The sequence below is a fragment of the Filicampus tigris genome, chromosome 2 (assembly GCF_054856515.1).
Source record: "Filicampus tigris isolate MCC_2025a chromosome 2, RoL_Ftig_1.0, whole genome shotgun sequence".
NCBI classification, from domain to species: domain Eukaryota; kingdom Metazoa; phylum Chordata; class Actinopteri; order Syngnathiformes; family Syngnathidae; genus Filicampus; species Filicampus tigris.
In genome coordinates this window covers 370,862-394,659 of record NC_141218.1, presented here as the reverse complement: position 1 = coordinate 394,659, position 23,798 = coordinate 370,862, and the positions used below count along the sequence as shown (strand labels likewise).

The 23,798-nt window shown below is 51.1% G+C and overlaps 1 protein-coding gene across 1 annotated transcript in view; it reads right to left on the bottom strand.

Annotated features, from left to right (window-relative positions):
• LOC147150683 (dachshund homolog 2-like) overlaps window positions 1-18,724 on the bottom strand; it is a 32,308-nt gene extending 13,584 nt beyond the window's left edge. The window contains exons 1-2 of the mRNA XM_086018570.1: window positions 17,856-18,724; window positions 1,626-1,738 (exon numbers count right to left, since the gene is read on the bottom strand). Coding sequence (XP_085874696.1) covers window positions 1,626-1,738; window positions 17,856-18,535 — 793 coding nt within the window. The 5' untranslated portion in view covers window positions 18,536-18,724. The remainder of the gene's footprint in view (window positions 1-1,625; window positions 1,739-17,855) is intronic.
• Between the last annotated feature and the right edge of the window lie 5,074 nt (window positions 18,725-23,798).

Here is a 23,798-nt window from a genome sequence, read left to right as displayed (position 1 = left end):
TCCCCTGACCATATTTACAATGATCTGATCGGCAAGTTATTTACATAGCCGTATTGCTCCATCTCGTGATCGGATGGGTGATCTTTTATTTATTTATTTATTTTTTTAAACCGCCCATTGTTCCCAAAAGTCCCGAATGCGTCAAGACTAGTCTATATGTGCCCTGCGATGGGCCGGCGACCGGTCCTAGGTATGGCTCGGCTCTCGCCTAAAGTCTGCCGGGATAGGCTCCACGTCAGCCGCGAGCGGACCGAGGTTAAGCTCTAGAAAATGGATGATAAGAGGGAGGTGCCTAAACGTCCGATGTGCCGGCATGACGAGCCGAAATTCAGCGCCTAATCTTTATCGTCCGCTCAGAGGATGCGCCGATCTCAAATCCAAAGTGAGGCACCGCCGCCATCTACAGGGGTCTGTTAGTCGTTGCGGTAGATTACAAAGCTGAAATTCAGAGACAAGCTTGGCCACGAAGAGAACAACGGGCACAACAACAGCAGTCCCATTTCGATACAGTGGCGCCATTTTTAAACAGTCCCGTTCCAAAGAAATGGCCCAACACTGTCCGCTATTTTGAGAAGAAGCCTACGGGCTCCCCACGCGGTTCTCGCGGGCTACCTGGCGAAGGGTAGCCGTTTATTCCCAAACCTGACACAAAGAAAATGGTCGCCGGGCAAATTCATCCTAAAACCAAATTCAAAACGTGGCCGGCCTTCGTCCGCTGGAGTCGGACCGCGCTTCGCCCTGCCGCCCCAAAGCGCCTCTTTGCGCTCGCCCCTCTCCGGCCGCGTGATAAATGTCCATCTGCGGTTGGCCGACGCCTCCCGCGATCCCCTCGCCGCCCCCGTCGAGCCCGCGAGGTCGTAAACAACAGCTCGTCTCTCTCCCCCGGCAACCGTCTCCATGGACGCGAGGGCCGCCTCGGCGATGCGCGCGAGGTTGACGCCGACCGCCACGACTGCCAACTGTGCGCGTGTACTAATGAGCGATCATAAGTGAGCAAATGTTTTCTCTGGGATCCACTAATGTTCACCAAACACTCTCACTTCTGCGCACACACATACCTGGTGGGTGTGCGTGTGTGTGTGTGGGTGTGTGTGCGTGTGCGTGTGTGTGTGCTCGCGAGCGTCATTAGTATGCCACAGTGAGCCGTGTCCATATGTCACTAAACACAAGCATGTTTTATTAATCCTGCAGTGGGGGAGGGGGGGGGGGTGATGATGACGGGAACGAGGAAGAGGAGGGAGAACTTGAGTGGAAGTCGGAAGGAGAAAGGAGAGAGGAGGCGAAAGGAGGCCGGCTGGAGGAGGAGGGGGGGAAGAGGCGAGGATGCAGGAGAGGCCGAGGAAAAGCAGGAGGGAGGCAAGGGGGGAGGCGGAGCGGGTGGACAGATGGAGGAGTGGGACCCAGGAGACGAGTCATTCATCACAGCAGCATGCCGCCTGCACTCGTTCACCTCCTGTCTTCCCTTCTTCCGACTCCTCTTTCATCCCTCCATCCCTCCAGCCACTTGCTTGTTCCTCCCCACATCTGGTCTCATTTGTTCAACCCAAAAAGCCATGTCGTCGTCCTCCCCCTCGGCGCTATAAAGGGAGGCGAGAAAAGGCGGAACGGAGGCGGGCGACTCTGACCGGTGTGAGACAGCAGGTTGGGGGACAGCAGGCCCGCCGGGTGAAGAAGCCTCGGGCTGTCCTGGGCGCCGGCGCCGGAAGAACAGCGCTTGGGGGGACGACCCGGACGAGAGCTGCGGGCCAGAGAGAGACACAGGGAGGAGCAATCAGAAAGCCCATCGCGTCAAACGGTATCAGCACCATTTGGAAATTGCACTCACCACCGGGGATGAACCGGTTTGAAAAACAAGACCATTGGGATTCCCCATTAAACACCCCAAAAATAAATGACTTGTATTTTCTTCTTGATGTATGTTTTTTGGAATCAATCGGCCGATTTCATCGTCGATTGGAATTTTAGTTGGCCAAATAGCGGAATCTTCATCCGCGTCAAGGAATCTGGATCAGTAGGGCCTGACTGATTATTCGGCCATCCGATTAATCGGCCAACGACAGCCATTTTTTTTTTATCACACACATGATATCAGAAAACCAAGATGATGACGTTCAAACATTCCAGCACCCCCCACAAAAGAAAAAAAAAAATCATTCAATGTCTGCCAATTTCAGTGCCTGTAATTCAGGCCTTGTTGTTGAAGAACCCAAAAAAGGAGTTATTTTCTTCTTTTTGGGGCGGATTCATTGGCCGGTTAATCGGTTATCGGAATTGGATCCTGCCAAATATCGGAATCGGCATCGGCCTCAAAGTATCGTGTAGGTAGGGCTTGACTGATTAATTGGACAATATTAGCGACTTTACAATCTGCACCAATTGGCTCATTTTTTTCAAGAAAATGACATTCTAACACCTCGCCCGACCCCCCCCCCCCAAATAAAAAACAATCCATATCGGTTGGGGCCGAGTTTTTCTCAATTACAATATCGTTGGGTGCTTTTGCTTTTTATGATCAAAAAATAACAATCCAAACATGTTTTTCCGAAGGCGGCGGGGCGGTTTGGGCTTGCAGGAGCGCATTAATAACATTTGCATTCATTTGCAGCACCACTCAACTTGTCCCCTCCTGACCTTGGCAGCACTTGATTGTGAAGGGAAAGCGGCGACACGCGCTCAAACACGGCCACGACGCGCTCAGCTGACAACCAAACAGAAAAGCCAAGCAGGCCAGCTCGCGGCGGGGCGGCCAGCTCGAACAGATGGCCTCGCAAAGTCATTTACACCTGGCGAGGGGAAAAAAAGAACCGCCCCAAAAGGGGAAAAAAAGCATCTCTGCAAAAGATCTCTGTCGTCACGCGACTCCTCGCACGACGGACACGACGACGCTCGCCGGGACTTTTGAGGCTGGCCCCGCTGGGAGGAGCGCCGAGGAGGGTGTGAAAAGATGCGGCGGGAAAAGCAGCGTTTCGGGGCGACAGCGCAAATGCACGCGTGCACGCGCGCGCGGTGAATGTGGAGCAAAGCAGCATGAAGGACAGGACAAGACGGCGCTTCACTTTTCATCTGAACTCCGATTCACCTCTCGACGTCACACTACTCACTACTCCATGGCCGCGTGCGTGCGTGCGTGCGTGCGAGTGAGTGAGTGAGTGCGTACAAAAGACACATGATATGGCCTTCTCATTACTTCTTCTTTGTTCTGTGTGCGTGTGTGTGTGTGTGTGTGTGTCCCGTCGGGTTGCCATATGTCGGGTATTAATCCTCGTCAATGGTCCGCTCGCTCTTCCGCACAAGGAGCGGGTCACACACATACGCACGCACATGCACTGACCTAAATTCATTTGTTAACCTTGAGTGTAGCGAAAGCCTTAAATAGACTAGATTTGTCCTCCTTGCCACGGGGGCCGGCAAACTGACCGCAGTCGCCAAACAGTCGCGCGGTGCTGCTTTATTGTCTCGTGCGCACCCCCCGCAACCATCTGACGAGCCACCTTGAAGTAAGTCTTCCCATTCGGACACGCGCACCATCTCCTGTCCTCCCAAATGGCCGTTTCCATGGTGACGGAGCCTTGATCAATACTTGGTCATGGGCTGTGATGGCTGGTCAGGGTCGGTGTCTCGCACGCTCGTACGCTCGCTCGCACGCGCACGCACCCACACACACACACACACAAACAAACACACACACACACACGGACGGACGGACGGGCATGGCGGTGAATAAGCACGGATTGGCGAAGCCGTTTGACAGATTGATTTAGCGCAAGACGAGCAGAGGTCGCACGCACGTGCGCGCGCGCGCAGACGCCAGCGCACTTTATCAAAGGCGGGTAACGGTCAATACGTTGGGCCGAGTGAGAGGTCGCCCCTCTTTAGCGAGCGTCTTTCATCTTGCTCGCCTCGCTCCATCCATTTGTCCAGCTCATCCGTCCATTTCCTGTCAGGGACTCTTCCTCATTCCTCCTCCTCCTCCTCCTCCTCAATTCAAGAGTCGATAAGTGGCGTTTTGGTACACCGGGACGGCTGCTATTCACATCTTTGACTTGGACTATGGACTTATTTTGCGGACAATCGATTGTTTTTGATGAGACACCATGAAAATAGATGAATGTCTGTCCACTGACCCGATTAGTCAACTGGTCGATGAATCGACTAGTCCGCATTTAAAGCTTGAGCTCGGCTAGTGGCTAAGGGTTAGCCGGTTAACAGCAAGCCGCTAACCTGAGCGCACGACGGCCAAATCGGCGCGCTCGTTCGCCGACGCCCACGTCACTCACCGGGCTAGGCCTCATCCCCACCTTTTCAAGCCGCACGCATTCAAAGTCACACGGACGGCGAACAAACGTGAGGACGGCCATCCTCACTTGCTGTTTAATGAACGGTAAGGAAAGCAAAATCGATTTGTATCCGATCGGTTGACTTGGACCGGACTTCACCGCATTATAGTCGACTACAAAAAAAATCTCGAGCCGTTCATCCGCGCGCACACATCATAATCATGGCGCCTCACACACAAAGAGAGATGGATGTCTACGTTCCCGCATGCTTGCGCCTCTTTGACTGGGCAGACGAATGACTTCATCGTCCGCGGACGTGCGCGGGCGCGAGCAAGTGTGAAAAGAAGAGAGGCGGCCGAGGTAGCCGATAACAAATATTGATCCATAAGAGAAGTAGAGCGAAAATAATTTGAGGAGGAGAGGTGGAAGAAAAATTGCGCCTTCAAAGAAAGACGACAAAACAGGAAGTGGAATTGACTGATGACACGCCTCACTTCCTGCCATCGAGCTCGCCTTTCTTATGGAGGAACAGGTGGGCTTCGGGACGGGAGGCAAAAACACTCTTGCATATTTAACCGGCAGCCATTAAATATGCAACAGCTCACACACACACACACACACAAGCGCGCGCGCGCACACGATTGCTGACGAGACAAGTTATACAGGTCGATGGGCTAACGTGTGTCTGCATGTCTGTACAAATGTGCGTGCGTGCGTGCGTGCGTGCGTGAAGGCTTCAAGCGTCATTACCTTACTTCCTCGGCATGTTGGCAAACATGTTAGCATTTAAGAAGCCCCCTCGGGCACCCCTCTTTTGAAGTTCCCCAAAACAGGAAGTTTTCACGTCGGGAAGGCGGCGGGAGGTCACATGCGCTAATACGTTCATTTGCATCATTTTCATTCAAAACAACAACAATACAAGATAGCGAACCAAAGCAACGGCTTTAAAAACAGGACTACATTAACCCAACCCCCCCAAATATTCCAATTTCATATAGGGTTGTTTATTTTCTTGCACTACGATTGCTCATTCATCTTCAGTCGGCAAGGCAAAATGGCCGCCTGCCGCGATGGATAACATCTTATTTGATGCTCAGCTATCATAATATTAATCAGAATGCCGTATTTCGAGTCGCGGGGGCGCACGGAACGTTTTCAAGAAAATGTTTGACTTGACTTCGGGTGTAAGCGATGAGCCACATTTCATTTCATTTCTAGCCTGCTAGCTTAACGCTAACGTTGGCATCATTGGGGAAACAAATGCACAAAAATATATTGTATATGTATTTTAGGCTTTCTCTACATGTCATATTTTCAGCTATAGCGGGGCGGCTCTGGAACATAACGCGCGCGATAAACGGGGGGTTCTCTGTAGTTAATTTCGAGCCCCCCCCACCTGTCCTCCCCCCTCCTCCCCTGGCCGTTAAGTCAGTGTAATGTAAATGATGCGCCATCGATCGCCCCTGACAGTGCAAGGACGCTCACCTCTCTCCTCTTCCTCCTCTTCTTCTTCCTCATCGCCCTGTCATCTCTTCCCCGAGCCCCCCCCCGCAGCTCACATCTGTCATCCCTCTCTCTCTCCATCCTGCCTCCCATAAGTCGATGCCCCGCTCGCTCTCCCGCCCGCCCGCCTGTCATCTTTCATCCCTCCGTGTTCTTCCTCTTGCCATCACTTAAGTCCTCGTTCACTGGTGGGTGCCGCCATCTTTTATCTCTCAGTCGGCTCGTCAGCCGAGCCGCGCTAGCGGCTTTGAATCAAAGCTAAACTTCACGTCCGGCAACGCGTTAAAATCGGACGCCAACATGGTGGCAGCATCGAGTTGGAAAAAAAAGAGTAGCCAGCCCGTTCTGAAGTAGAGCGAGAAATAGCAATCGTAATTGGAGAGACCACCGCCCCCCCCCCCCCCCCCCCCCCTCAAAAAAAAAATCGACTTAAGTTTAGTCACTAAGTATTTGGGCTTCCCATGTCATTCCAAGAGTTTTCCTTTATGCCTCCATCCCATTTTCCCCCCTCTATGACATTCCTGTCCGACTCAGACGGTGTCATCCTCCTGTTCTGCTGAGTCGGTGCTTCACGCACATGCACGTGGGTGCGCGCGCACACACCACAGCTGTTGAGAGACAAGTGGGGGGGCGGGGGGGCTTTATTGGATTGTCTGTGTCCTCTATTTGGATAAGGAGAAGGGAACCAGGGAGAAAGGAGGGAACAAAGGACGAGAAGAATCAGAGGGTGGCGCGGCGACACAGATGAAAAGTCGAATTATTGTGTCGTCAACTTCAGGACGGCGAGCCAGATTAGTGCGTGTGCGCGTGGGTGTGTGCGTGTGTGTCTTTTAACATGTGCTCTCTGTCCACACACACACACGCACTGAGAAGGTAAAGCCTGGATCCTACAATAAGTCCAGTTTTATGACTCGTGTATAACACCAACAGCTGAATCAATATTAGTTTACACTGGGTCACAGTGGACACACACACACACACACGCACGCGCGCACACACACACACACACACACACACACAGATGTCTCTCTCACTGTGCTTTCATGAACACTCATCACGTCTCCCAGAATATATGATTACTGTTGATTTACACACAAAGCATTTTCGGGGCGTGGGGAATAACCTGGTCATTTATGAAAACACACACAACTCAAACTCATGATACACACGTACCCACACATCAAAGTTAGTATGATACAGACACAAGCTCATCAAAACAACATACACGCATGGATCAAATTCAGTAGAGTACACACACGCACATTATGAACACACGTTTACATATGCATCAAACTCATCATGAGAGAGACACACACACACACACACACACACACACACACACACACACACACCCCAAACTTAGTACGACACTGGGGATGGGCGAGTACTGATCCCAGGCATCGGTATCAGGCAGATAGCGGCCTGATTTGAAGGTATCGCGCACTCATGGGGGCTGCTGATACCATCCACCAATACTTAACAGCAAAGTAAAAAAAATCTGACATTAAAAAAGACTTCCTTGCCAGTAGTTGGCGCTATAACGCAGTGGTTTGACAAATCAGCACATGTGTGTCAGAAACAAATTGACAACAGATTGTTGTTCGCAATCATCTGTCGTTGTGTTCATCTAATGTGTCAAAATTATCGGTGGTGTCGGTACTCGGTATCGAAATTGGTGAGTGCTGAAGAGTATATACTTGTATTGGTATCGGTATGAAAAAAAAATGGTATCAAACATCCCTATATGATACACATTAACGCACACACACCAAACTCATATTTATACACACATAAAAGTCTCGATGCACAAGCGCGCACAAACATCAAATTCAGTATTATAAAAACACACACTCACATATACATTAAATTCATGACACACATACTCACCTCATTAAATACACACACACACACATATATATATATATATATATATATACATACACATGTATACATACACATTATATCTATACACGCAAACACACACAATAGACTTATGAGGTGTAGATAAAAACTAAACTGACACACACCCCTCATGAAGATATCCAGTATGTGTACACGTAGGACAGACTTTTGATCCACACACGGAGCTCAAACTCATGACAGACACACACACAGACTATTATGATAGCAAAGAGTCAAGCAATAAAGCTGGCCACAGTTTTACAGTACTAAACTAAAGCGTCTGGCAAATGAAGGGACATACGGACGGCTCTCAAGCTGCGGACAACAAACAAACGACAAAAAACAGAAAAGTGTCACGTATGCAAAATGCCACAAATCCAAGAATGGAATCCATTTGCCAATTTGGCCACCAGCCGCTCAGCAACCGTCCGTCTCTGGCGACCGCCCGGAAGGCGGCCGGTCGACGCTCCCGCTAGGAGAAGGGCCGAGTGGAACCTTCCGCTCCGAAAGACAAAGTGACAAAGCGACAAGGCGACACGGCGACACGCGCCGTCAGGAGCTCGCGCACCGCCGGACTTGTCATCCGGCATTAAAGGACGCGCGCTGAGCTCCGAAGGCAGGAAGCCGAGCGGCAAGATGCGCTGGCGCTTCCTCCGTGACGAAACCAAAAGCCGGGCTCCTCTTCCAAGTGGTGGGCGTGGCCCGAGTGGCCCGAGTGGCCCGAGTGGCCCGAGTGGCCCGAGTGGCCCCACGCGGTCCCGGCCTTTCCGGGCGCAGCCGCTCACACCCAACTTTTGCCAGGCCGCCGCGCGCGCGGTGCCGAGTCGGCGTCCGGTGGCGCCCGCGTTAAGGGAGCCGGCGTCGCTCCCGTGGTGCATTACAGCAGCCGACTGACAATCCGACGTACTCGCTTGAAACGGTGGCAGCACGTGAACGCGATAGTCGCGCCTTCAGCGGGGAGTTACTTAGCTAGGTACACGGGCTAGCCTAGCGCCACTGATTCCGAAGACCTGCGGCGGATTAGCTTGACATTGCACCACTTGAAGGCTGGAATCTGATTGGACAGAAAAAGAAAAACATCCTCAAGGACCGGAGGCCGCGCGGCCAAGAGAACTGCCACCGAATGAATCGAACAGACTGTCGGGAAGGTTACGAGCGAGCTTGTAGCGCGCGCTGCCTAGCTCTTAGCATGTAGCGGCGGGAGGGAGAAGAATGTGGCGAGCCGTTTTGTAGGTCACTCCAAACAAAGCGTATGGGAAGTACAAACACAGCGCATATAATATCGCCGTTTCCATCGTCTGCGGCAGGAAACGCAGCTCAAACTTTCTCATGTTCAACGCACGCACGCACGCACGCACGCACGCACGCACGGCGATGTCCGAGCGTGCAAAAACAAACGGCGATAATCGCGAGGACACACATTCCATCTCCCTTTACATGCGTGAAGGAAGGGAGGGGTGGGGGGGATGGGGGGGGGGGTTAAAAAAATATCTACAAACACGGCTGAGATTTGTCCAGTCCCTGAGGAATGCAAACAACAACAGTGCACACACACAAAGAGAAGGAAACAAGAGAGTGGGATAACTCAGAGAAGAGGAGAAGGCGAAAGCTCAAGAAAGACACTCGGAGAAGGAATGAATCATGTGGCGGAGAAGAGAGGAAGACAAAGATGTGTGACGGGCGAGCTGAATGGCGGCGGGGTGAAGGCGAGAAAGCCACGCGGTGGGAGGGACTGATTAATGAGCAACCACGAGGAGGAAGACATTCAGTCCGCTGCGTCCCCACAAACGCTCCAATTCAAAAGCCGGCTCCTTTCCCACCAGTGTCCCAACTTTGCCCGCCGTTCGTTTGCGTCGCAGGCAGGTTGAGCAGCCACATGAAAAGCAGGAGACTTTCCCTCTCGTCTTCTGCTGGGTCCAAAGCCAAGCGGACGGCATTTAGCTTGAGCCCTTAGCAACTGCGAGCAAAGAAAATAGGCCCGTCTCGCGGGAGACTCCGGGAAATAGATGGCGCCGGATTTGGGAGACTTGGGCCCGCAATCGGGATCCCTTCCACAAGGAGGACGCGAACCAAACGCGTGAGAAAACGGCACATTCGGATGTGACATTTGACACCGGCGTTCCGCTCGGCCCTTGTTCAAGTCACCCGCCCAACGGAGGAGTTTTACTTTGGTCTCTGCATTCGGATATAACATACTTGCTCAGCTTGTTGATACAAGCGCAAATCGAACGCGATGATGTGTCTACGAGCTTCCCCGAGTGGACAATGGAGCCACCGAAGCATGAATTCACAGAAAGGAGATATGACTGAGTGAAAACGACGCGGCGGCATCCGGCGCCGGGAAATAGTTGGCGCTCTGCTTCGGAGTCTTGGGCCTGCAATTGGAATCGCTTCAACATGGGCGACGTGAACAAAAGCACGTTGGGCTGCGATCATTGACATCGGCGTTCCGCAGGGCTCGTGTTTAAGTCGCCTTCTGAACGGAGGCCTTTTTACCTTTGTCCCCGTCGTCAAGTAACGCACTTAGCGAGCTGGCTGATACCAGTGAAACACAAACGTGAATACAAGTTTGCCTGGGTGGACAAAGGAACCGCCGGGGCATGAAACCACACAGAAAGACGGGAGAAGAAAAATGGATGAGTGAAAATGACACGGCGGGGAAAGTGTGAGAGAGAGAGAGAGAGAGACAGAGACAGAGACAGAGAGAGAGAGAGAGAGAGAGAGAGAGAGAGAGAGAGAGAGAGAGAGAGAGAGAGAGAGCCAGAGAGAGAGAGAGAGAGAGAGAGAGAGAGAGAGAGCGCCACCAGGTCACCGCCAAGTGGGGAGGCTTTTTTGGGGGGGGGAAACAGAAAGAAACAGACACCAATGTCATTGTTTTCATTGTCTAATTCCAAGCACAGGGAGGAGGTGGAGGAGCTGAGTGGAGGGACGGGACGGGGGAGGAGGAGGCAACATGAGACCTGAGACGGATTCACATTCTTGCCTTCAGTTTGGACACTTGTGTGTGTGTGTGTTTGTGTTTTAGCTCCATGATTCCATGACACAAATCCAAGTTGTCCTTTTTAGACGGTATCACTGGCCCCATAAACTCACGTCACACGAGTGGACCCTGGGTCCCAAACTACGTCTAAATTTACTCCGCACTGGAAAAAAGGTTCACAGACGCAAATATGGCCTACGTCAACAAAAGTTATTTCTGCTTCTTTTTTTGCGGAAGGACGCCACATTCATCCCAGGATGTGTCCTTGACACCAAGCTGAAGAACTTTCCGTTTGAAATTCAGCAATTACAAACATTGAAAGAGCAATTACTGGCACTTTTTGCCGTTGGCCCCAGCGGCGATTGTTGCCGTGACAATAGCTACAGCGAGCGTCGATGATGCTCAAGTTTGATCTTGAAAATGGAAATTGACCACGGCGGGTGTCGTTTTCAAGACAAACGCGCAGGCTTGCTTGCATAGACGCTCTCGCTGTCTTGCAAACCGCAATAAAGCCAAACACACACTCACACACACACCGTAAATCTCACAATAATACGTCCTCCGAGTGCAAGTGTGCGCACGCGCGCGTGTGTGTGTGTGTGTGTGTGTGTGCGTGCGTGTGTGTGTTTGTACGCGTGTCTTTTATAGGAGTTGTAAATTTGGCTGCCAGCATTGTTTTTATCAGCATATTTGCAAGCTGTTTAGCCAACGTTGCAGATGTCACTATTACGACCGCACGCGCATACACACATGCTAAACAATATACACAAGCCATTTGACACTATGTGTGTGTGTGTGCGTAAAATCCTCTATAGGTTCACCTGGCAGAGTGTTTTAATGTTTTTGCAGGTCTCACACACACACACGCACGCACACAAGTAAGCTTACACTCTTCCCCCCTCTTTTTAAGCAGATGCGTGTTCAATGTGCATGGAAGCGAGTGTGTGAAGGTCAGTACTGGTGTGTGCGCGCGTGTGTGTGTGTGTGCGTGTGCAAGTGTGTAATTTGATTAATGCTGAGAACTGCGCAGTGTTTAGAAAGAGGTCGTAACCTTTCGGCTTCCATTCAATCAGATGGCGAGCGAGCGAGCGAGCCAGTGAGCACAAACCTCCACCTTGCTAGCGCACGCGCGCTACTTGCTACATGCTAACAGCGATTAAGCTCAGGTGCGGCCGCTGTTCTGAAGCTCATTTTGTGTCTGTGCGGTTGCAAATCAAGTTGATTTTTTTTTATGACTATTCAGACGATTGCCAAACGCTGCTTAATTTGTTTCTGTATGGTTCCAGTTAAGTTGAGTTTTTTGTTTTGTTTTTTATGACAAACTTTGGCCTCTTTGAGCTGTTGATCTCCACTTTGTCTGAGTCGACACTTTCGTATTTTTTTTTGGGGCCCTCCCGCCTCATCTTCGCACTCTTTCTTCATTTGCTCGCCGCGGCGCTGGGCTCTTTGAAGCCCCCCTTTAGCCCCCGCGGCCCCAGCCAATTACGCTGTGTTTGTCCACCCGTTTTCAATAAAAACGCTCCCCGCCCGCCCCCCTCCCGCCCGCGCTTTAGCCTCCGTCCACCTCCGGCTGCTTCCGTCCACTCCAGCCGTCCTGCCTCCTCCCGCTGCTCTCCTTTTTCATTTTTAATTAACTTCTTTTGTAACTTGAAAGCAACCTGCCCCCAACACCGCCCCCTCACACTCCTCCACAGTGCCTCTTGCGCGCACACACACACACACACACACACACACACACGTAAGTGGAGGTTAAACAGGCTATTTACATTTCAGTTACACGCAGATAGCAAATAAATGATTAATGAGGCCGCAGATTAGCAGCATGGCGGTTATTTTGGCCTATCTTAATTTAGGGTTTCACCTTTTTTGAGGCGGCCATTTAGCCTAGCTTAATTTAGGGTTCAGCCTTTTTGGAAAGACTTTTCGGGGCATTAACCAGTTCAATCAGTTTTTTTTGTTGTTGTTTTTTTTATGCCATTAGCTGGCGCTAATGACGCCAACTTCCTGCCTGATCGTGGCCGAGTTCAACATGCCAGATTTAATAGAACAATCACATCTAATATCTTTTTTGGGGGGGGGCAATTGAATTTGCGCCAATTCTATTGATCTCTAATCAAAGATAATTTATGGACATGGATTTGTATTATTTCCAGTTATCAAATCAACTCTGATTTAGAGTGCGTGCGTCTTCATAGGCTACGTTTACATGGACAACATTTCTTTCATCCAATCACAGTTTGGATTAAAATTCTTTTCACTTCCTAATGGAGCTGCTAATGTTCAGTCTTGTGCCCTCCATGTCTTGTCTCTACTAGCTTCCGGGAATAAAACAAACACCTCTAATGACATCACTGACATGCGCGGTAAAGACGGTTTGTTCCGAAGTGTCGGAATAATCGCTTTCATGCGCGCCGATCAGATTAGCAATCGACATAACCTACCTCTTGCGCTCGGAATAAAATCTTGACCTTCTTGGCCTTGATCGGGTCCGAATATTTTGAATGAGGTGTGCACATGAAGCCGTTCTATTCCGATCAGGCATTTAATCCGACCGTAGTGATAGAAAGAAGCCATGAAACTTTTAAGACAATAACTTTACATTTTGTAGGGTGTCAAATATAATAACTGAAGGAGCGTGTCACTAAATCAAGCATGAATTCAAACCAGGATGTAAATATGCTTCATTAAAAGGCCGGAGGGGGTCGTTTCTTTATACGGCACAAACAGAAATCTGTCAAAAAAAGGCAAAAAAAAAAAAAAGTCTGGACATTGACGGCATTTTCAACCATCTTTGCCCGTCCTGCTCAACGTTGCGCTGATTTATGGGTGACACCACTAAGTCCAAGATGGAGGAGGGAAGAGAACACTTTTTTTCCTCACACACATGCGTGTGTGAGGAAAAAAAGCAGGAAGTTAAAAACTGAAAAGACGCAGCCACATTGTTCACTGTGAGGAGAAAATTACAGTGAGCGTGATGATTCTGTGACAAGCTATCATAACCACACACACGCACACACACACATGCGCTCAGGTAATAAACGTGTGTCTTCATCAAGACCACCACAGCACATTTGCCTTCATGCTGTCGCCCACCGTCTTGGTGGGAAAACAAAAGAAACTACAGAAATAAATGAAGGAGGCCGGACTGTCACATTTAACACACACACACACACGCGCGTGCGTGCGTGCGCACGCACACACGCACACACACACACACACACACACACACACAAATGAATGAAAAGAGCTTGTTCGTCCGTGAACATCTCAGTCAGTTTAACCACTGTTATTATTGTAATCATGATGACATGTTTTTAAATGGATTATTATACGTTTTCATTAATAACACACTGTCTGGTGGGGGATTCTTGATGGGCGCGCACACACACACACACACACAAATGGTAAATAATCAAATACACGCTGCACACAAGCCAGGAAACAAAAAAAGAGGAATGAAGTTTGTCAGAACACACACACACACACCCCCCCACACACACACGCACACACACACACACCTCTGTCATGTGTCCACATGCTCATTAAAGTTTGTGTTAATGACACGCTGTCTGCAAGAGAGGACACATACGCGCGCGATAATTTTTAATTGATTTTGGCTGCAATTATTCCATAGCAACTCTTGGACTGACGTGCGCTTGCTCGTCTTAACTGGGTGACAACTTTTCAATGTTTTCATCCATAACGACTTGTCTTCCGGACACGCCCGCGCGGCCAGTTTGTCGCTTGTGTGAATGTTTGTTTTGAAAGGCCAGCTCAACGAGGGAATTAAAGAAGTGTTGGGGGACAAACAGGAAGTGTGCGAAAGGAAGAAACAAACAGGAAGTGCGTGCGGAATGGAGGAAAGTGTATGGCGAGATTACCTGGCGGGCGAGAGGAAAAGCCATTGTGACACTCCCTGATGCCATTTCCAAAGCAATCTCCTAAGTGCACCTAAGTGTGCGTGCGCGTGCGTGCGTGCGTGTTTGCGTGTTCGCAGGCATCCAATAATCTTGTTGGCGACGACAACATGCCGCCGGTGCTCCTCCGCCCGCATCACCTTCTTCGACAACAAGGCCGCGTTCTTTCGGGCAGTTTCAGTGGCTTGTCGCGCGACAAATCTCCGTGAGTTCATCCTCGCGCCCCGCTGTCCAGGCACGACCAATCCACCCACACTACATGAATGTTACAGTTTGATGAAGCACAAATCCATTAGTCATGCCCAGGCACTGGATTCTGACGATATGATGACTGCGGTTCTTATACTTAACCAAAAGTAACAAAAATGATTCCAACTACATGGAAATGGTGCCAAACACACCAAGACTTAAGTGCCTGACTTTAAACATGTCACCATTTAGTTAGCAAAAAGTCTCACACACACAGGAAGAGTGGATCAGTTGTTTTCCACGGTGCAGCGGGTCGGATTTCTTACTTTGATCTCCACGTTTGATCCCTCACTCTTCTCTCATCCACAATACAGAGACAAGGAGAGAGAGAGAGAGAGAGAGAGAGAAAGAGCGCGCAGCCTGCCTCAGTGTCTCTCGCCCGGGCCGCCTCGCCAGACTTCCCCGAGAGAAACTGATATCGCCGCTAAACGACATAAACAGGAAGTGCGGCCGTCAGGTCGGAGACGTCGCTCGCCGCGAGTCCAGCGCGTTTTCGAGGTCTCGCGTCAAAGCGGCCGCACGAGGGCGCCTCTACTGGCCAACAACGTACACATGCAAGTGTGTAGCTCGGGTTGTGCTCGACGCACTCGCGCATTTGCGCACGCTTGGCCAGTTGCGTTGCCTTGTGGCTGAGGTGTGTGTGTGTGTGTGTGTGTGTGTGTGTGTTACGCTCCATTGTGCTCCATTAAAGCAACGCCATGGAAAAGTATGAAAAGCAGTCAGCACATGAAAGGGCTTCAAAGTGAGCGTACATCGACAGTGATCAGTGCTCTAAAATGTGTTATTTGGTGAGTGCAATAACTACACGTTTTAGTACGACAGCAAAAGTACTTCTTAAAGCTAGCTAGCTAGTAAACTGCCTCAGTTGCGGATTCAGACAGTATAATAAGTATGAGCAAAACCATTACACTTTAACGGCATTCAATTTCAGCTGCTAAATGTATTATTTTCAAATGGTTGGGTAAATGAGTTTCCGTTAAACGCATACCGTTGATAAATATAAAACGTACAAAGTAAATAAAATCAAACTGTAGTACAACAGGACGTGTTTCCCTGAAAATGACTAGCTGCTCCACTTTTCTTCGCTACGTGATATAACGTTACAGCGGAAATGAACGTGTTAGTTCGCTAGCAAGCTAGCTAGCTATTTGCTTTGGTAGCGAGGCTACGGTATTTTTTTCAGACACGCTAACTCTCATGGCTAGTCAGAAACATTCATTCTAAGATTGCGTAATATATGACCATTAGCGTGAATTTGTCTGCGTGATGGCTAGCGCTCTCACAAATGCGATATCGGATCGGAAGCATCACCTCCCATAAACAAACCAAAAAAAAGGTCATCCGGCTAACTGACCGTTGGCCACGACCCTGCAAAAACAGTTCATACCACTGATGGAAAGTGTTAGCTGTTTTGAAACATTCACTTTTTAAAACAGCGGTATACATTGAGACCAGTAACCAGCCCATACCTACAAACGAGTCCACTTTACTACTACGCACCGATGTTTCAAGTGTGAAGTTGACTCATTGGCTAAAATGGTCCATTTTACAGAGGACATTCAACTAGCCACAAGGCCGCGTGGAGTTGCAACTGCATGTCCGACTCCTTCGTACGTCCGTGTGGGACCGAAAGAGCGAAAATAAGATAGTTGTGTATGACAAGAGTAGTTAGCCTGGCGAGCTTTAGCTATCTGGTTTGGCGCTAGTCTTCAAATATTCAAACAAATAGTTGCTTGGCGCTGGTCCGAGGCAGCCAGAAACGAGCAGCGCGTTGTGAACCTCCCTCTTTGTCGGCAAATTGTTTTGTTCAACAATTCATGGCAAACAACAGTGCACGAATGGGAGTTTTATTCTTTTTCAAACAACACCCTCCAACAACCGCCCAGAAGTGTTTAACCAAAAGCAAGACTTGGTAGCACAGTCACTTGGTCACTTGCCAAAGAGGCAAATGATTCATTTGTTTTGATTTGTTTCTTTGCCGCTCGGTCGAAAAATGACACATGGCGCAAAATGGGGGCGACCGTATTGTGCGGAATGACTGTCAACGATGTCATCAATGAATCGACTTCAACTCGACTTCCATCGCATTGGAGCCGACTCCAAAAATGTGCGTGTGACCGCGATGCTTCAGCACACCGAAAAGACTCTCCTCTGAATGTACGCGGGGGTGTGCGTGCGTGCGTGTGTGTGTGCGTGTGGGTGTGCGTGCGTGTGTGTTGTCTCCAACAGCCTGTCATGATAAGAAGAGCCCAGAATAACACTTCGACATCAGCAAGCCCTCGCCTGTCACTCACGATCCATTCACACGTGCACACACGCACGCCCACACACCCACACGCACACCCACACACGCACGCACGCACGCCCACACACACTCTCACAAAGCTTGTTCAGGGTTAGGACAAAACAGGACGTTTTCCTCCCCCCTTTTCAAATGAGTTCACAAAATAAGATCCAATTGTCTTTGACTCGCATTTTTTTGTGGCCTCACCAAAGTTTGGTTGAAATGGTGCACCTGCAGTGCGTTGAGCGTCTTGCACAGATGCACGCTCGCTGGCTGGCTGAGAAGATGAAGCCCAGCGGGAGTTCATCTTTCTTTTAATTTTTTCCCCTTTCCCAGCACATGATTTGAAGAGAGGGAAGGGTGGTGGTGGGGTGGGGTGGGGTGGGGTTGGGTTGGGGGGGGGGGTCACTGGAGGAATGTCAATATGATTTGAAAGGGTGGGGGGGGGGACTGTGCGTTCAGCAACAATGGCTCTCCAGCTGCGTTGTTGCATGCGCATTGGCATGATTCATTATTGCCTCTGACATGGACCGCTGTGATTGTGGCGGACGGGATGGCAACGCAAAGAACAAATGAATATTTCAAACGTATTTCCAACACGGCGGTTCAAGGGAAGCAACAACGTTGCATCATAAGTTGGAGGAAATCCACACAATGAACTTCTTAAAGTTTAGCGAAGCACTTTCGAGTAGTTCTTATTGTTGTTTTTTTTTTACATTCTACATTGTGAACTCGGCACTGACCTGGCGCTGGTGCAGTCCTGGTACAGGATCTCGAAGTCCTTCCTGGAGATGAGCTTGCATCGGTTGACCCCGGGCTGGATGGCGCCGAGCCCCCGCAGCACGCGCACCTGCTCCACCGTGCACACCACCGGCGTGATGTCCAGCCTTTTGAGCTTGGTGTAGACCGTGTGCAGTCCGCCCACCAAGTGCTTCAGGAAGAGGTCGAACACCTGCGGCAGGCAGATCAGCTCCTGGCCGTGCACGCTGAAACTGGCCACCTTGACGCCGTGCACCTCCACCAGCTTGCACTCGCCGCACGGCCCCGGCCCCGGCCCCGGCCCCGGCCCCGGCCCCGGCCCCGGCCCCGGCCCGGAGGAGCTCAAGGCGGGCGACCCCAGCGAGCCGAGTCCGCCGAGCCCGGACACCAGCGGCCCGACGCCGCCGTTGCCCAAGCCGGCCAGCGCGGCTCCCGGTGCCGGTAGGAAGCCACCGAGCGCGGTGCCGCCGCTGAGCCGCGGGGACAGCGGGTGCGGGTGCGGGTGCGAGTTGCTGTGCGCCGGGCTGGACGTTCCGCTGGGAGCCGCTGAAATGTGGACCGTCTCCGGAGGTGACCGGTAAAGCGCGGCCGGAGTTGGGGCGCCCGCGCCCGCGCCCGCGCCCGCGCTCGCCGGGAGGAGTGAGGGGGAGCCGGGGAGCGACATGCCGGAAGTCGGGGAGGGGGAAAGCCCGGACACTCTCCCAAAGTCTCGTGTTCTGTTTTGTCCACTCGTTGACGCGGTCGAGGGTCTGGCGTTCCACACGTGAACTCTCGGCCCTGGAGCACCTGGAGCACCTGGAGCACCTCGCGCCCTCCGCGTCCTCCGCGTCCGCTCTGCGAGTACAAACCACTTGCTTGCAAAATGCAAGCGGACGCACCGGCTAGGACCTGGCCCCGCCCCTCCCGCCGAGCGACATGCGGATACAGCAATCAGAGAAGACGTCATGCAGGACAGCTGCTGCGATTGGTCAAGAGGGGGCGGGGTTGGACTTTGGCCAACCCTCTCCCCTTTTAGCAACAAGAAAGTTTGTACAGTTGACCCCTTCATGTACTTCATGCTCGCGGTTCGGCACCCGCGGATTCACCAGTTTTTTTTGTTTTTTAAAAAGTTTTTTCAAAATTATTTTTCGAACCGACCCCACGTTTTCGTGTAAACACATATTGGAGGTTTTGTGAAGAATTCTTTGGGGCAATTCAAAGAGTGTCAATGATATGGATTGTCTGTGCAGTGGTACCCTGACTTCCAAGTATAATTTATTCTGTGACCGCGCAGGCTGACAGGCAAATAAGAGTCTCACAACGACTCTTAAGTAAGTGAGTCAAATGCACAATATTGTTTTTCCACATCTGAAGTTCTCCTGCTGTGTGCAGCCCGGCCGCCAGGGGCAGTATAATTCAGACATTCATAAAAAAAAAAAAAACGACAAAGAGTTTCACAACCACGTGACTAAAAACTGCAGTAATAGTAGTCATTCTTTGCAGAAGATGGAGAACATATCCTGTGAGTATTTAAATGATCACACCGCGACACAGATGCTATCAGTCCTCTTGTCTATAACATTTTCCATCGTGTGTTGGCATCAAACGAACAGGCTATGTGGTTATTTTGAATACTGGTTTAATTCTCTTTGTTTTATGTTTAGTTTGACAGTAAACATAACCGAGGCACTCGTAAATCAAGGTCCTGCTGTATTTGATGCTTCAGATGTGTCGTTAATGAAGAACAGGCTCGTTTACATCCGTGGCTAATGCACGCGGGTGCGCAACGCGGCTCACGTTGACCTTTGACTTGCCGAACGTTGGAGGTTTGGGGGCGGGGGCTGAACGCAAACTAATTGACACCAGGAGATGGGAGGAGTGAAAGAAGATTAAAAGCAGCAGCGAGGAGGAATTACTGGTGCGTAAATGGGATTGAGTGGTGTGGATTACAGAGCGTCTGCTTTTTGTAATCCCGTGTAATCCCATTACGCCGAGACGCTGCGACCGAATGGAAAAAAGGGAGGGCGTCGTTACCTCACGGAAGCTCAAGCGCCAGCGCTTTGGACAGCGGGGAGAGGGCGACGCCGCGGCCAAATGGAGAGCAAAGTCGAACATCGCGACCGGAGGTGGTAAGAGCAGCCAAAGGAGCAAAGTGGGAAAACCTGTCGCCCAAATTGCTCTTAGTCCCGGGGGGGCAGGCGGGGGGGGCGCCGAGCTCCGAAAGGATCTCAAGCCCACGTTATGCTGGTTCGTGCGGCATACAACACACACACACACACACACACACACACACACGCAGAAGGCCTTCAGGATTTTTTTTTTACACGAGTTTAAAGTCCAACCATCCATCTCTCACTCGCACACCCTCCAGCTTTCATTAGCGTGTGCGCATGTCAGCAAGTTTGTGACGATCCACGGGAGTTCCGTAATGACAGTCAGAGTGTGTGGAGAGAAAGCAGAGCCAAGCTACTTGAACGCTAAATGCCACAGCTGGGCGTCCCGCCTATGTGACGGACCGGTCCGTCCATCCGCCACCGACGGACGCCCGTTTTGCCGACGGTTGGCGAATGACTGGCGGACGGCACTTTAAAGTTAGAGGCTTTTTTCTTCCCCCCCCCCCCCCCCCGGAAAAAAGGCGAATGGCGGACGTCGCAAGGGTAGCCACGCTGCAGACGGATGACGAAGGACGGACGCTCAATTTTGAGTCCAATGCCCAGCGCTGCTAAATGCTAACGGCCGAAGCAATTGCCTACGCCTGAATCACTGTGTAAGGGGTGTTAGTGTGTTGTTGTTGTTTTTTTCCGTGAGCTGTACAGTCCATCCATCCATGATCCAAAGCGCTTCTCCTCAGAGGGGTCGCGCGCGTGCCGGAGCCTATCCCAGCTGTCTTCGGGCAGTAGGCGGGGGACGCCCCGAATTGGTTGCCAGCCGATCGCAGGGCTCACAGAGACACTCGCACCCAGGGGCAATTGAAAGTGTTCAATGAACCTACCATGCATGTTTTTTGTACGTGGGAGGGAACCGAGGTACCTAAATAAAACCCACGCAGGCAGGCAGGCAGGCAGGCAGGCAGGCACAGGCACGGGGAGAACATGCAAATTCCACACAGGGAGGCCGGATTCGAACCCACAACCTCTGAGCTGTGAGGCGGACGTGCTAACCAGTCGACCGCCGTGCCGCCCCGCTATACGGTCCACTATTACATTTGGGAGTAACGCGTACCTGTAGTAACACGTTGCCGTCATCACTGCGCATAGCAGGAAGCACCAGAAGGCAACATTTGTGGTTAGGAGCATTCCAAAGGTGACCTCGGTGCCAAATTGTCTCACATCCTGTTCTTAAAATAAGTTACAACAAAGATGCTTTTTTTCCCCCGCCCCCCCAGCACCTTTTCCGAAGCAAACTTTGATCGTCGTCACAACCCTCCTGGTGCTTTCTTGCGTCCATCCGCCCGTCTGTCCGTCCTCCACCTGTCCTTCCCGCTCTGCCCTTCATCCCCCGCTCGCCTTCTTTATCACACGCCACATAAAAGCCGCTCATCCAGAAAGAACAGACTTGATGGCAAGCGCGCAGGAAGAGTGCAGACGACGCTGACGTCGACGCCGACGTGGCACCGGCAAAAGATGGAGCCGTGGAATGGGAAGGCGACGGCAAGGATGGCGGCAACGGAAACTTAACGCGAGAAAGCTAACGACCACTCGGGGAGCTTTCGGGCAGCCGTTGTCCGAACGTGTCCTTTGCGTCAACTCAACTCCACTTTTTCCCGGTCACCCAAATGGAAGAGGCGCCTTTTCTGTCCGTGTCGCCTTTGCCGGCGGCCACGTCGCTACATTGGTTGATGATACAATACGATACAATACCATTTGATTCATATAGCGCATTTCATCACAGCTGGAGCTGTGACACACACGCACACTTTACAGCCTCTCAAACACACACTCGCCCTAGTGTCTTTGTCAGACCTTATAGTCGCTTTCACACACCCACACACACAGTCCATACAAAATAAGGCCTCAAATGAGCTCAACTTGCGCCTCCCAAAAGTTGCGCTCACCACCAACTTCCAAATTGGCGCAAGCGGCCAACGCGGGCAGCTAGCGTTAGCCCAAGCGTTTCCAGCGTTGGACAAGCGCCGCGCGGCGTCTCCGAGGCCGACGCAGGCCACGGCTAAGGAGCTTTAGAGGATACACTGTGGTGTTTATGTCATGATTAACGTGTAATCGGCGCCATCCATCACTCTGACAGCCACCTAGTGGCAGCCTCCTGTCACCGAGCCTTGTCCAACCACTGCTTGGGGGCGGGCGGGCGGGCGAGCGGGCGGTCAGGCAGGCGGGCGGGCGGGCGGGCGGGCGGGCAGGCAGGCAGGCAGGCAGGCAGGCAGGCAGGCAGGCAGGCAGGCAGGCAGGCAGGCAGGCAGGCAGGCAACTCCTATGGTCACTTGACAGACAACTTTTGATGCATCTTTTCTTCAACTCACAACTCTTACTTCCTCAAAATCGCCCCAAAGCGGGAAAACAAGCCAAACAAACAAAGCATCCTGATCAATATTGCCTTGGTGGACTATGAGTCAATCCGGCCGTTTTGAGCCATCCGTGGGGGCGGCCATTTTGTCACTTCTGTCCACTGAAAATGACATCGCAACTGCAATCGCAGCTCACCTGTTTTCTGAAGCTGAGACGTGATTGGTCGTTACCTGAGCGTTGAGCGGTTGAGATTGATCAGAATGCTTTGTTTCAACTAGCGGGATTGCGATGGAACACGTTCTTGAAAAAAATATGTTTGTGTCGACTTCCTGTTTAAGAGTTCAAATCATGTTTCCAAATTGAAATGAATGCACGTAAATGCCATTCATCCGTTCCAAGCCTACGCTGCGCTCCCCCCGGTACCTCGAGTCGGAGTCGAGGTACTGCCGTCCTCCCACGGTCTCTTTTAAAGCAAGTATTTACTACCCGAGTGCCGAGTGCCATTACTTTCGCCACCTCTGATGACGTGGAATCTGGCTGATCGGTTGGCAAGAACGCTCGTATGAAGAGTTTGAAAAGTAAGACCAAAGCCAGCGCGAGGCGGCGGCGCGCCTTCAAACACAAACACGGCGGGCCGCCAACTCCCGTCAAACTCAAACAGGACGCGGAATGCGGCAGCAGAAAGTAGAAGGCCGGAAAATTTGACTTGGAAAACTTTATTGATCTGAATGCCAGACAGAATTACAGAGTGGGAGCGGGCGCTTTGAAGACAAGTTTCACTGTCGTTATCGTACGCTGCTATAATCCATCATATCTGCCAATCAAATTAACATATTTACACACACGCACGCTCTGAGGCCAAATGATTAGCGCTAGGTTAATTAGCGTTATAATTAATAAGCCAGCAGACGTGCGTGTGTAACGAGCAGTTAAATCATATTCCTTCCAACATTGATAAAGCAATAAAAAAAAATTTCAAAAAGTCTTTCAACTAGAAGGGTGGATATCACTTCAGCACACAGCCATCACCGTTTAAATCCATGTATTAATTAAGTGAGCGCGCGCGTGTGTGTGTGGTGTGCGCGCGCGGCATCGGGGCCCAGTCGGCTGCGATAAGCCAGGAAAGGAAGGGGGGAGGAACAGGGATGCCGTTGAAGGAAAACTGAGAAGGCCAACGGATGGATGCGCTGCAGGAAAGTTCGAGCCGTGAGCTCGATTCGCTGAAACTACGGGGGAATATCCACCTTCGGAAAAAAAAAATGAATAAAATGCCCGTCCCTCGTTTACCAACAATGACAGCGCAAGACTGGCCAACAGACGTAGAGCGAGTGGCCGTCTGCCAGCCGAGGACTCAAAAGCGACACGCAATTGCCAACATTTATGCTCCACCGGGAAGTTATTTTGGGATTTATGAAAATGCGTAACATTTCCAACTAATGCCATTTAATGTTCCGGTAACACGCCATTGTGAAAAAGTCGTGCTAC